The sequence below is a fragment of the Hemiscyllium ocellatum genome, chromosome 17 (assembly GCF_020745735.1).
Source record: "Hemiscyllium ocellatum isolate sHemOce1 chromosome 17, sHemOce1.pat.X.cur, whole genome shotgun sequence".
Classification (NCBI taxonomy): domain Eukaryota; kingdom Metazoa; phylum Chordata; class Chondrichthyes; order Orectolobiformes; family Hemiscylliidae; genus Hemiscyllium; species Hemiscyllium ocellatum.
This window is the reverse complement of record NC_083417.1, coordinates 28,158,294-28,171,821: the sequence shown is the minus strand read 5'-3', so window position 1 is coordinate 28,171,821 and position 13,528 is coordinate 28,158,294. Positions and strand designations below refer to the sequence as shown.

The window sequence follows — 13,528 nt, the reverse complement described above, 5'->3', positions numbered from 1 at the left end:
GACAAAACAGTTATTGAGGTATGGTGAAAAGGGAATTTTTGAGTAGTGATTGATTACAATAATTGTTTACACAATATCTTAACCTGCTCATAGAAAAGAATAAAGAGTGGAAATTAATTTTGTCGCTGAGTGATGAGAACATTTTTTTAAAACAAATCCATTAATAGGTGTTATATTATCAGCAAGCTATCAGATTTTTAATTTGCCTTCATCCCGCTAACTTGTGATTTGTAATATTTCTAAAGCCAGAGAAGAGCGTAGTATTACACTCAAGTAGCCACACCTCATGAACCAGGAAATACAGAACAAAGTCCAATTCTGACCTCACACAGCAACTACATATTTCCAGTTTCTAGCAGAAACTAGCCTTGATTTTCTTTATGTCCTCCAAAGCATAGAGATATTGCTTAAGATGAATTTCAGTCTTGTTATTGTTGCTAATCCAAAAAATCCAAACATAGTGCATGAAGAATGGGAGTGCAAACCCAAATCTATGTCGGCCAACAGCATACCAACACAGAAGAGAAGCAATATTCGACAATTGTTCAAGTGGTGAAAAAAAAGTTAGACCTGCACACCTAAATGTGTTGGAAAGTGTTTTGTATTGCTGCCAAACAGAAGCCTTGTGTTTGACCTTTTACAAAAATGTATGGAATGTGGATATCGCTGGATAGGCTAGCTTTATTGTCCATCCTGAGTTGCCCTTGAAAAGATGGTGGCAAGTGTTTTGAACCAACACAGTCTTTGGGGTATCGGGACATGCACAGTGCTGTTCGGAAGGAAGTTTCAGGATTTTGATCCAGTAACAATGAAGAAGTTGTGACATAGCTTCAACTCAGAATTGAAATGGCTTGAAGGGAAACTTAAGGTAATAATATTCCAACAATCTGCAAGATCACCTCCAAGTTGAGCCATTTGAACAATTTTGGACAACTCTAAAATGTTGGAATCAGGCTTGGAATTCTAAATGCTGCTCACATTCACATCAGTTTTCAATCTATAATATGACCATTTTAACTTTTAAAAATAACACAGCAAAGTACACTGCCTTTTTTAATATGAATAACTGAATTTACCTTGATATTATTAGAATCAGTCAGGAACATGGTAAGCCTGTCTATTCCCATGCCCCAGCCAGCTGTAGGAGGAAGTCCATACTCCAAAGCTGTACAGAAGTTGTCATCAATAAACATGGCTTCATCATCACCAGCTGCTTTAGCCTGGAAAGTTCAATTTTAAAAAAATGTAAAGGCATAATGTTGTACAGGATCAAACATTCCAACTTAGAAGTGTGTCCTAACAAGTTCTTTTATGGTTTGAAAACACCCACAGTAAATGCTAACTAATGTCAATTTTCTTTCCATGATATTTAGATCAATTTACTTCATATCATAAAGCACCTTAAGCACTGTTAAGAAAACTTTACACAGATACAAAATTATTTGCCAATTTCTTATCCCCACTTCGACACTCACTGGTCAGTTTCATTCATTGCCATCTGCCATTGGGGAGAAAGTAAATATTGAAATCTATTCTTAGACACACTAAACTAATAATGTGTATGCTGTGTCAAAATAGAGTAAAGAGACAGCTGAGCAATATGTTGGATGTTGAGGTCAGCTCATGAAATTTACAGAACCAGGATTTTGCATCAGATCCTCCAGGAACATGCAAGATCCAGCAGGCTGGAAAGCAGGTGCTGAGCAAGATGGAACGTTGTTAGGGTCCAATGTATTGGGACAGATGTGTGAACAGGTGAGATAAAGTATTTCTAATTCTCTCCAAATAAAGAAGTAACAGCCTCTAAAGTGGCATGTCTGGAAGAACTAGAAGGGGCAATAATCAAAAAGAATACCTTTAAACCTAATTACCTATTTACTTTCAAGCTTATGTCAACAAGATTAATAACTAAGGCAAGGATATTTGGTGAAATAAGCTTCCTGTGGTTTTATAAATCACTAATTAGTCTATACTATATGCATTATAGTTAGATTAAATGCCTTGTTGCTGAAATGTTGGTGTTCAATAGTGCCACTTACATGCAGAACTGATACTGCAGGATTTTGTTCCAAATGCATTTTCCCTTCGAGGGGGCATTTATGCAAACGTTTCAACAGATAGAAGTACAATTTACCCATATTTACACACAGTCAAATACATAATCATAATCAACCATTATATCCAATAGTACATTTCTGTTATCCATTAGTAAATCTAACCAGATAACTTGAGTGACAAACAGAAGTGTCATTAAATAAATGTTGGATTTCATTGCAGGGAGCAGCCACAATGGTTCATCCTGTTGCATGTAATAATCTGTTTGTATTTTTAATTGTGTTCATGAAGTTGTTGCAAATGTGAGGTTTGACTATTTCATAAACTTACACTGAGAAGAATGAAATCAAGAACAAATGCACATAATTCATATAGCTAACGCTTGTTGCAATTATCAGCAAAACAAAGTAAAATGAAATCAAGAATTGTTCACAGTATGTTGCTGAGCGAAGAATTGTTTGTTGTATATCTCGTGTTTAACACAGTGATATGCAGGCAAGATGGGATTAGTTTAGAATGGTGTCATGGCTATCACAGACATGATGGGGCTAAAGGGCCTGCTCATGTGCTGAATTTATCTCTGTTTTATGTACTTGGGAGTCTTGAAGCTAATTAGAGATTGTATTATGGTTGACACAGAGATGGTAAATATACCACTTATTTTACTCTTAAGATTCTGAACAAAGTTGCCAGTCCTGTGGTAAATTATACTTGAAAAGTGGAAAGCACTCTTCTTTAGAAACCAGAGGTAATTTTGGTTTAAGATATTAGGATTGAAGTTTCTTTTCTCTTAACTATTATGAATAGTATAGTATTATCTCTGCTACTTGCAGCCTCAACCAAAGATTTAATGAAAATAGTCACCTTTGCCTGATCTTCAAACAGCTCTCTTTGTTTTATAGGATCATTTAATTCTGTATAAGCATTGCAGATCTCCTTTTTCATAACAAAAAGCTCAAAGCGTTCTGTCAAACCCTTAACCGAACGATGCCTAAAACAGATAAAAAAGCAAAATTATTTAGGATGTTTTTGAATGCGTACGTAAAAAATTCACAGTCCTTCAAACAGCATCTTGTATTTTAAATGTTGCATCACTTGTAAAAACGGTGTGGTTTTCTTTGATAAATGTCTAACATTCCATCCAGCTTCTATGCTAAACATACTTCCAATTTCTATATTTTTACAGATTTTTATTTACAATTAAAACAAATCATACATTATTGTTGGCAAACTACTTCCATTCAAATCACATACTAAATGGATAACTTTCACAGTGCATGATTGAAAATAGTTACACACACGTTTCAGGTTTCCACCCTCATTAAGAACTGCACTGATAAAGCAAACATATCTGGAACACAATAAATGAGCTTTGTATGCTGTGTATTTCCATCATTTTACTTATTGGACCGGTTGGCTTCAACCTATGATATGCAGTAAATACCAGCCGGTCCATAGTTTTCTACTAATGAAACATTACTACTCACAATGCTCTGCAAGCAATAATAACCATGTAAACTCTTGGGAATGGCAAGAAAAATGCTAGAAGAAATTCAAGAATACGACCAATCAACACCTGCATAAATGGGAGTTAAAAATCATATAACACCAGGTCATAGTCCAACAGGTTGAATTAGAAGCACTAGCTTTCGGAGTGCTGCTCCTTCATCAGGTGGTTGTGTGAAGGAGCAGCACTCTGAAAACTAGTGCTTCTGATTAAACCTGTTGGACTATAACCTGGTGTGTGATTTTTAACTTTGTACACCTCAGTTCAACATCGGCATCTCCAAATCATGCATATGTTGATACACTGGTCCAGATATTCCAATGGCTAGACAATTAGGGGAGCAGTGCAAACTGGAATTGTGTGAAGGGAGGCTATGAAGTACATTAAGTACCTCGGAATTTGGAGATTTTAAATGGACAATTCCCTGTATTTAGAATCATCCAAAAAATACTTAAATGTCAGAGAATTTGGAGCGTTCTGCTGTCATTAAGTTGTTCCCCAGGAAATATTAGGCAATTAAAGATCAGTGCAACTCTTTGGTAACTACTAAGGTTATATACCCAAATTGCCTCCACACACCTGCAGCCCCAGCAACACCTATTGTGAGCCCTTATGACTTGTGACAACCAACACCAACTCCCGCAGCCCAAACTACCACCACAATCTAACTAGATTTCCTGCCTTGCTGGATGCCTGAACCTCTGGGACCCAATGCCCTGCCTCACCTGCTGGCGTCAACTTCATCCCATATCCCCCAGACTCACCCTGGCACTAACACTGACACTCCATCCTGATCTACACTAAGCACTCTGTCACCTTCCTTGTACCCTTCACAACTGACATCATCGCCCTTCAAGAATATAGCAATGAATCACTGTAAAAAAAGGGTCAGGGTTTGACTTCGAGGAGAAAGTGAGGTCTGCAGATGCTGGAGATCAGAGCTGAAAATGTGTTGCTGGAAAAGCGCAGCAGGTCAGGCAGCATCCAATACAGATCTCTGTAGTACCCCACTACACATAAGTATCCAGTCACAAAAATACCTCTCAACCATCATTTTTTCTTTCCTGCCATTCAGCCAATTCTGGATCCAAATCAGCAAATTTGTTTGAATGCCACAGGCTCTTACCTTTGCTATCAGTCTCCCATGTAGACCCTTATCAAAAGCCTTCCTAAATTCCAAGTAGACTAATTCAAATGCACTTCCCTCATCTACACACTGGTTATGTCTTCAAAAAAACCAATCATATTGGTTAAACATGACCTTCCCTTAACAAAACCATGCTGACTGTTACTGATTAATCCCTGCCTGTCTAAATGCAGCTTAATTCTGTTCTTCAGAATTGCTTCCAATAGTTTCCCCATCATTGAGGTTAGACTGACTGGCCTGTAATTTGCTGCATTATCCCCTGCTCCCTTCCTGAATAATGCTAACACTTTGGCTGTTGTCCAGTCCTCTGGCACCTCTCCTTTGGCCAGACAAGAATTGAACATTTTTGCCAGCAATACGTGTCATCTGGCACTGCCTTTAAACCTGACAGACCACTCAGAATCTCCTCTCTATCAATGTTAATTGCTTTAAATTACAGTCTCTCTCCTTGATTTTCAGGTCCACATCATCCCACTAGAGTAGACAAGTAGGAGGCTGGAAGAACACAGGAAACCAGGCAGCATTAGGAGGTGGACACTTCTCCACCTCCTGATGCCACCTGGCTTGCTGCGGTCTTCCAGCTTCCTACTGGTCTACTTTGGATTCCAGCATCTGCAGTTTTTTGTCTCACATCATCCCGCTCAGTAGTGAACACTGTCATAAAGTTAGAGCACAACCTTTGTCCTCGGTCTCCATATACAAATTAATACCATGGTCCTTAATGTTCTTGGTTATCCTTTTACTCTTAATGTACTTGTAAAATAACAGGATTTCCTTCAGATTCTGTGCTATTATTCTTTCATGCCCCCATTTTGCTCTCCTAATTTCTTTTTTCCCTTTTCCATGCACATTCCATACTCTTGTAGGACCTCTAGTGTTTTGTATCTGCCATGTCTCCCCTTGAGGTTGAAATAAGATCAACCATAATGTTATTGAATGGCAAAGCAGGCTCAAATGGCCAAGTAGCCTACTCTTGTTCCTTTGTATGTTCAATTTAATTGCCAAACAGGAGGCAAAAGCAAATTAGTCCCCAGACATCATTTGAATGACATCAAGTCACAGTCAGTCTATGAATTGAAAACTCAGACTAATGGAAAGACAATGTTATGAATACACTATTTAGTCATCTTTCCTGGTACTTAATACTACTAAAAAACTCTTCATGACATATTATTATACTTGTGACTTAAATCTTCAGGCCTAGACACATCAAGACAAATGAGTTATTTAATCACAGCTGCATGTGTCTGGAAATGAGTGGCAGATTGGAAGGCTGTGAGGCAAAGTCTTTCCACAGACTAGTTGTGTTTTGTCTCTTCTCCCCACTTCCAAACATTTAGGAGTGTTGAACACTGCTAAAACACAAAAGGTTGTGTTACTTCTGATCTTGTTAGTCATAAACCTTACCACTTGGCCAGTGGGCTCATGATCTGAGGGTGATCGCAGATGAATGTTGGGTTAATACAAGTAACCTCCAGGAATTCACCGACCAACTGAAACAAAAGGATACTAATTAATAGAGATAAACTGGATTTGTTATTTAATATGCTGTAAGCCTCTTCCCAGCCCCATATAAGTGGGAAGGTTAGGAGCAGGAAGAGCATCTGACTATAAAACCAGTTGGCAAATCCAAAAACTATGGTTGACGTCTTGATGATTGACCAGCATTGTGGCAATCCCTCATAACACTGGAAAAGCTGAAGGTGAAAAAGTATAGTTAGCCTCACAACGTCATTAAAGCAAAATGTCCACTGAGGTACTGGCAAGCCAGCTCATGCAGTATGGCACATTTCAAGGAATTTCAATTTAAGGAAAAGATGATTTACAGAAATGATTCTATTTTTGCATTATGTCATTGAATTTACTAAACTTGGCAAATAAAAAGCAAAGGCGGTGTATTACTTAAAATAAAGATGAAAAATGAAGAATAACTCCTGTTTTACAAAGATTGCAACTGTGTTTGTTTTTTAAATACAGAATTGCAGCTTAACTTTTTAAATCAAAATCTAGCACAGATGTTCTTCCCCATTTATCAGTTAAATCTGGATATCAATTTTGCCAAACAGGTGCCCCAATGACACAAACACATTTTGGAAAAATCAGCCCTTAATGTAAATTTCAGAGATTTCATGGAGGGTTTCTCGATGAGAATTCTATCAAGTTTACTCATGCAATTTTATGGTATTTACAGCACAGCACCTCTCTTACAATAACCCCGTGCTCACCAGCAGCAGAAGTGCTCATTATTGCCAGGGGTTTTTGGCATTCTCACTGACAGCGCCATACTTAAAGCCTAGCTCAAACACTGCAAGCCAGAACAGCCCTTCACAGTTCCAGTGTGTGAAGAATTACACAGGAGCTGTCCAATCGAGGAAAACTGCTTCTGCACAGACAAAATGGAGGGAAAGGAATAAGAAAATCCTGTAAGAGCACATAGATGGCATCTCATATTTGTAAATATATTTACAATTTACATCATCGCTTGTCTGGTTGTCTGTCATTTGAACTGCAGCTAGGGAATGAAGCAAAAGAGGCTACTCTTCCTTACTGCAACACAACATTAGAACTCTGTCTGAAGGAATGCTATTCTTTCCCTAATGTTCATAGTAGCATAAAGCATTGTCATGTTTGAATGTGGAGCATCAAAATATTATGAGGCCTTTCAATAGTTTGTAGCATTACCTTTATCGCACTACAGCAAATTTGAAAAAAGAATAAACTGACAAACTGCATTTGCAGTTGGGAATAAACAGGGGCAGCTTGCCATTCCAGCATCAGCACATTTACAGTCAATGAATGATGATTTCACTAAACCCAGTTCAATTTATAGCAGGTAACAAATAAGTTTGGTCTGGTATGTCAGACCCCATTCAGCTGCACTCTAGCTGAAGGTGATGCCCCTCTAGCTTCCTCCTTGGAAGAATGCGGTCCCTCTTACAGATCCTCAACATCCATCACTTCACCTTTTTGTTTCTGAGTCTAGGGTCCTGAATCTAAAGAAAGCAAATTATGATGGTGTGAGGCATGAGCTAGCTATGATAAATTGGGTAAAGCTTTTTTTAAAGAGATGACAGTGGATAAGCAATGGAAAACATTTAAAGAGAGCATGGAGGAACTGCAACAATTGTTTGTTCCTGTTTGACACAGAAATAGAACAGGAAAGATGGCCCTACCATGGTTGGCAAGGGAAAGGGAGACTACAAGATCCAGGAGAGGGACATTGAAAATGTCCATAAAAGGATCAGACCTGAGGATTTGAAGCAGTGTATATTTTATTCAAAGGAAGACAAAGGAATTGAGTAAGATGGAAAAATACAATGTGAGACTAAGACTGCAGCCATCATGCAAATGGATGTAAAGCTTATATTGGTATATGAAGAGAAAAATGAAAAGTGAAAACAAACGTAGATCTGTTACACAATCAGAAACAGGAGGTTATAATGGGGAAGAACAGTAAGTACATATTTTGGTTCTGCAATCAAAAAAAAACACAAATTATGTCCCAGAAACAAGGGAGCACACATGGTTTACTGAGGGGGGCAAACTGAAGGAATTAATAGGAAAATTATTTGAGGAAATGGATGGGGTTAATGACTGATATATCTTTAAGACCCAATAATCAATGTCAAGGTGTACTAAAGGAAGTGACCCTAGGAATAATGAATGCCTTGGTTGTCATCTTTCAAGATTCTATGAACTTTGGAACAGTTCCTATGGATTAGAGGATGGTTAATGTAATCCCATCATGTAAAAAAGAAGTTAGAGAGGAAACTGAATCATAGACCAGTTAGCCGAACATTAGTATTCGGGAAAATGCTATAGCCCATTCTAAAAACAATAGCAGAGCACTTGGGGAGAAGTGACAGGATCAGACCGAATCAGTGTGGATTTACAAAGGGTAAGTCGTGGTTGTGAAATCTACTGGAAGTTTTTGAAGACATAACCAGTTCATTTGGACTTTCAGAAGTCTTTCCATAATGTCTCCCATAAGAGATTAGCATGTAAAATTAATGCACATGGGATAGAGAATCAATTAGCAGAAAGGAAACAAAGTGTGGGACTGAATGTGTCTTTTTCCAAGTGGTAGCCAGTTTTTAGTTGGGTACTGCTTAAACTCTAGCTATTCGTAAAATGCATTGATTTAGATGAGGAAAATAAACGTAATAGCTCCAAAACTGTAGGCAATATAAAAGGTAGATGGAAGGGTGAACTGTCAGGAGGTTCAGAAATGCTTCAGTGTGATTTACACACGTTGAGTGAGCAATGAAATGCATGACAAATGAAGTATAATGTGGATAAATGAGAGGTTAACCATTTTGTACCAAAAATAGGAAGACTGATTATCATCTAAATGGCAATAAATTGGGAAAGGAGGAGATGCAATGAAACTTGGATGTCCCTCAGGTTTAATTGGAAGCACTAGCTTTCGGAGCATGGATAAAGGAGTGGCGCTTCCGAAAGCTAGTGCTTCCAATTAAACCTGTTGGACTATAACCTGGTGTTGAGTGATTTTTTTTTTAAAACTTTGTACACCCCAGTCCAACACCAGCACCTCCAAATCACGAATGTCCCTGTACACTTATTGCTGCAGATAGAGTCAGAGATGTACAGCATGGAAACAGACCCTTCGAAACGTTGACTCTCTGGTTTCTCAGATGCTGCCTGACCTGCTGTGCTTTTTCCAATGCCACACTTTATCAATTCAGCCTGTTATCATGTCCTCCCTTCCTCCATCCCACTTACTGTCCTTTCAAGTCTGACAGGAGATACACTATTGTTCTGCCATTCTCACATTCTGATTGCTTAATGTAAACTACTAACATCTTTTCTAGACGAGCAACTTACACCCACTACTCCCACCAACATCCCCCCTACCCCGAACTATAGAATCTTGGCAATATTACTTCCGGTGCCATGTGAATTAATGATGAGAATGAAACCGGCCTGGGACTGAGTTACGACCTACTGACTCCCTGGGACTGAGCTACTACCTACTGACCTCTGGGGACCGAGGCCAGGACTGAGCTACTACCTACTGACCGCTGGGGACCAAGGCCGGGACTGAGCTACTACCTACTGACCGCTGGGGACCAAGGCCGGGACTGAGCTACTACCGACTGACTCCCGGGGACTGAGGCCGGGACTGAGCTACTACCGACTGACTCCCGGGGACCGAGGCCTGGGACTGAGTTCCTACCAACTGACTCCTGGGGACCGAGGCCTGGGACTGAGATGTGGTGAAACTTCTTCAGACAGTGGTGAACCTGTGGAATTCTCAGTCATCAAAAGTGGTTGAGGCCGAGTGCTGAATGTTTTCAACAAGGAGTTAGCTACTTCTTAGAGCTAAAGCTAGAGCACACAAGGATGATCAGTGCACTCTGTAGCCTACTACAACAAATCCCCAGACCTATAAAAGAATGTCCTCAAACAGGAGTCTGTGTAATAGAGTCATCAATCAGGGTTGGGAAAGGGAAGCTACTGTTTTCTACCAGCTGTCCATGGATAGTACGCGACAATGAAATGTAGGAGATACTGGAGAGATATCAATGTTATGGGGCATCATGGTGAGCAGGTCTTGTGGCATAGTGATAGTATGGGACCAGAAAGCACAGGTTCATGCCGTCCCTGCTCTGAATGGTTTTGAACAGAGTGATTTATAAAAAAAGCCTTTATTTGTCATCTGTGGTTATGGCCAAGTGGTTCAAGTGACAGACTTGAAATCCATTGGGGGTTCCCTGCACAGGTTCATCTCTGCAGGCTCTGTTTCTCATCCTTGCGATTTGGGAGACCTCTTGTGATGCAGTGGTTGGGTTCCTACCTCTGAAGTAGAAGGCTCTGGTCAGGTCCCACTTGCTCCAGTCATAACATCCTTGAACAGGTTGTTTTAAAAAACCTGTTCACTTTTGATGATCTGTTCAGTGGAGCTGAGGACTATCAGATCAGCCATGATCTCATTGAATAGTGCAGTAGACTTGATGAGCTGAAAGGCCTGCTTCTGTGTGTACATCTTATGAAGTTATTGCTAGTCCTTGGACTGGATGCACTCAGCCTGCAACACTGACGTTGGCCCACTCCCCAAACCAAAATCTTAGATCCCCGATCCTGAACAAGTCAGTAAACTCACTGGTATCCAAGCCCCTGGCCTGAGATCAGAAAATGCCGTTGACTGACTGTGGTGGCACTGCCCTGATTGACGACAGTCCCCCTGAGCTAGAATATGGTCTATTCTTGTTGGACATTCATGTTGGACTTTTAGGTTGTATTGTATTTTCCACTGAATGTAACCATGGTGCAGTACAGCAACACACCTCTCCCTTGATTGTTCAGTGCTGCCTGGCATTTCATCAAATGCTAAAGGGCAAGGCTCAAAAGAAATACCAAGAGTCTAAGTTCTGAATGAAGCAGTAATTTGTAAAAACGCAAGGCAAAGACACTGGGGGAATCCATGCAGGTATAAAGTGAACATGTGCTAAGAAAGCAAGCTAAGCAGACCAAGATGCACCCTGTTTTGATGCATGACATGGGTGCCAGTCCCTGACAGCAGAGCAGCCTGGCACTGCATTTGTCTTGTAACTAAAATGTAATAGTTAAGTGCTTAAATTTTTCAAGTTGGAGATATGCCACAAAAAGGTGGTGAAGCTGTTGCTTTCCAGAAAATCCATTGATAAAATTCCATCGCTGCCTATGGACTGTACCCATAGATGTTTGGAATTGCTAGTCAATACTGATGCCCAGAGTAGATGCCAAAAAGCTGCAACTTTGGTCTGTCAGTAACAGCTCTGAATTTTATATCAGAAATTGACACCATCTAGTTTCTAACCACTGCCTGGGAAGACTCAAATCTGCATTGAAATTAGGTAGAAGGCAAGAATGAGATATTCATGCATACAGATAGGCTCCTCACAACGCACTAGTGAGATTCTCATTTCGCCATTAAACTTTATGTGGATAATCTGACTTTTATCCCCTCGCTGCAGAAAATTTAATTTTTCTGTTCCTGCTGTATTTTTCCAAACCAAATATCTTGCCATTGTGAATGTTGTTTAGAGTTTGGGAAAATTCTGTTTTATATCTCTACGATGATGATTCTTTGCCATTTATCATGACAGCTTCTCATGCCTTAATCATTCGCAGAATGGAAAGCAGAAAGACATAAAACTATTTTTCTAAATACTATACAAAACACTTGTAATATTCAAAATATTAACATTCTTGTGATTGAAATACCAATAAATCACAAAAGCACTGCCACCACACATAATGTTGTCATTTCAGACTGTTGACTATATGATGAGTTCAGGCTGACCTTTCAATTGAGAAGTGAAAGCAAGGTTTTGAAATGGTTCTCATTGCCTTAATAGTCTGTTAGTCATCCCAATGCCTCCATGACCTGCTAAAATGTTCAAAGGGGTTGTATGGAGATGACCCCAACCCTCAAAGTAGCCAGGTGTAAGCTCATTAAAGAGCATGTTAACAAACGATAGGAAGAGAAGACATATTTGAAACATAAACACAGGTAGAGTGAACCGGTAAGGTCTTTCCTTTATCAAAATAGCATTGAGGGTTGGGCCCCAGCATGGTCTGCGTGTCAGGTTCCTGATCCAGAAATTAGCCCAGGGTTTCATATATTTCAACTCATACCTTGTCCAAAAGCCTGGCTGTAGACCTTGGAGGTGGACATTCAACACCTTTCTGATTGCACAAATCATCGAAGAATTTACGGGCCTCTGTTTTAACAAAAAGAAGTAAGTTAATCTTACAGCAGGGCTAAAGCTTACAATTCTAACAAAGAAACAGAAATAGTCAAATTTAAAAAGTGTTTTGCTAATTGTTGTTATTTTTAATTCATGCATGGGATAGGAAAAAAAAGGAAACAAAAGAATGACTGGAGCCAATTTTGGCACAAAAGGGTGACCCAATAGTGGTAGCAGAGTCCATGGCTGAAATATTAAAGTACGTTTCTTCCTCTATCAAGGAAGATGCTCTTGAAGTCTTAATAAAAAATTGGTGGTTGAGATATTGGATGGGCTGTAGAAAAGCTGACTGTAGATACACAATTGATAAGTCACCAAGACTAGAAGTCACCAGAAGTGAGGATGCTGAGAAGCGAATGTGGAATTTGGGAAGGAACTTTCTGTGATCTTTCAAACCTTGTTTGAATCAGGTACCAAAAGACTGGAGAATTGCAACTGTTACAGCCTTGTTTCAAATAAAAGATACAAAAATAAACCAGCAACTACAGGTAGCATATTGCCCTCATCTTTCAGATTTCTAAGAAATCTTTCTTGAATTCTATTCTACCAGTAGTTATGTTGTAGGTTCTATTTTTCATTTGGGTACATGATTCATGACTCTTCACAATTAGTGAAACAGTAGGATATGGAAACTTTCCATAACACCATCAGGCCTAGGAGCAGAAATTAGGCCATTCAGCCCATCGAGTCTGCTCTGCCATTCAATCATGGCTGATAAGTTTCTCAACCCCATTCTCCCGCTTTCTCCCTGTAACCTTTGAGCCCCAAGTACCTATCTATCTCAGTCTTAAATATATTCAATGACCTGGCTCCACAGCCTTCTGTGGTAATGAATTCCATAGATTCACCACACTCTGGTTGAAGACATTTCTCCTTATCTCCGGTCTGAAAGGCCTTCCCTTTACTTGAAGGCTGTGCCCTCAGGTCCCAGTCTCTCCTACCAATGGAAACATCTTCCCAAAATCTACTCTGTCCAGAATATTCAGTATTCTATGTGTTTCAGTTGGAACCCCCCCCCCCCCCATACACACACAAGTGCAAGTTTACTTTGAGAGAATCCTGGAT

At 39.6% G+C, this 13,528-nt stretch overlaps 1 protein-coding gene across 2 annotated transcripts in view; it reads right to left on the bottom strand.

The window, feature by feature from the left end:
* kars1 (lysyl-tRNA synthetase 1) overlaps nt 1-13,528 on the bottom strand; it is a 54,137-nt gene that overhangs the window by 1,951 nt on the left and 38,658 nt on the right. For both annotated transcript variants that reach the window (XM_060838017.1, XM_060838018.1), the window contains exons 11-14: nt 12,351-12,436; nt 6,117-6,202; nt 2,920-3,046; nt 1,077-1,220 (exon numbers count right to left, since the gene is read on the bottom strand). In XM_060838017.1, the coding sequence (XP_060694000.1) occupies nt 1,077-1,220; nt 2,920-3,046; nt 6,117-6,202; nt 12,351-12,436 (443 nt within the window). The remainder of the gene's footprint in view (nt 1-1,076; nt 1,221-2,919; nt 3,047-6,116; nt 6,203-12,350; nt 12,437-13,528) is intronic.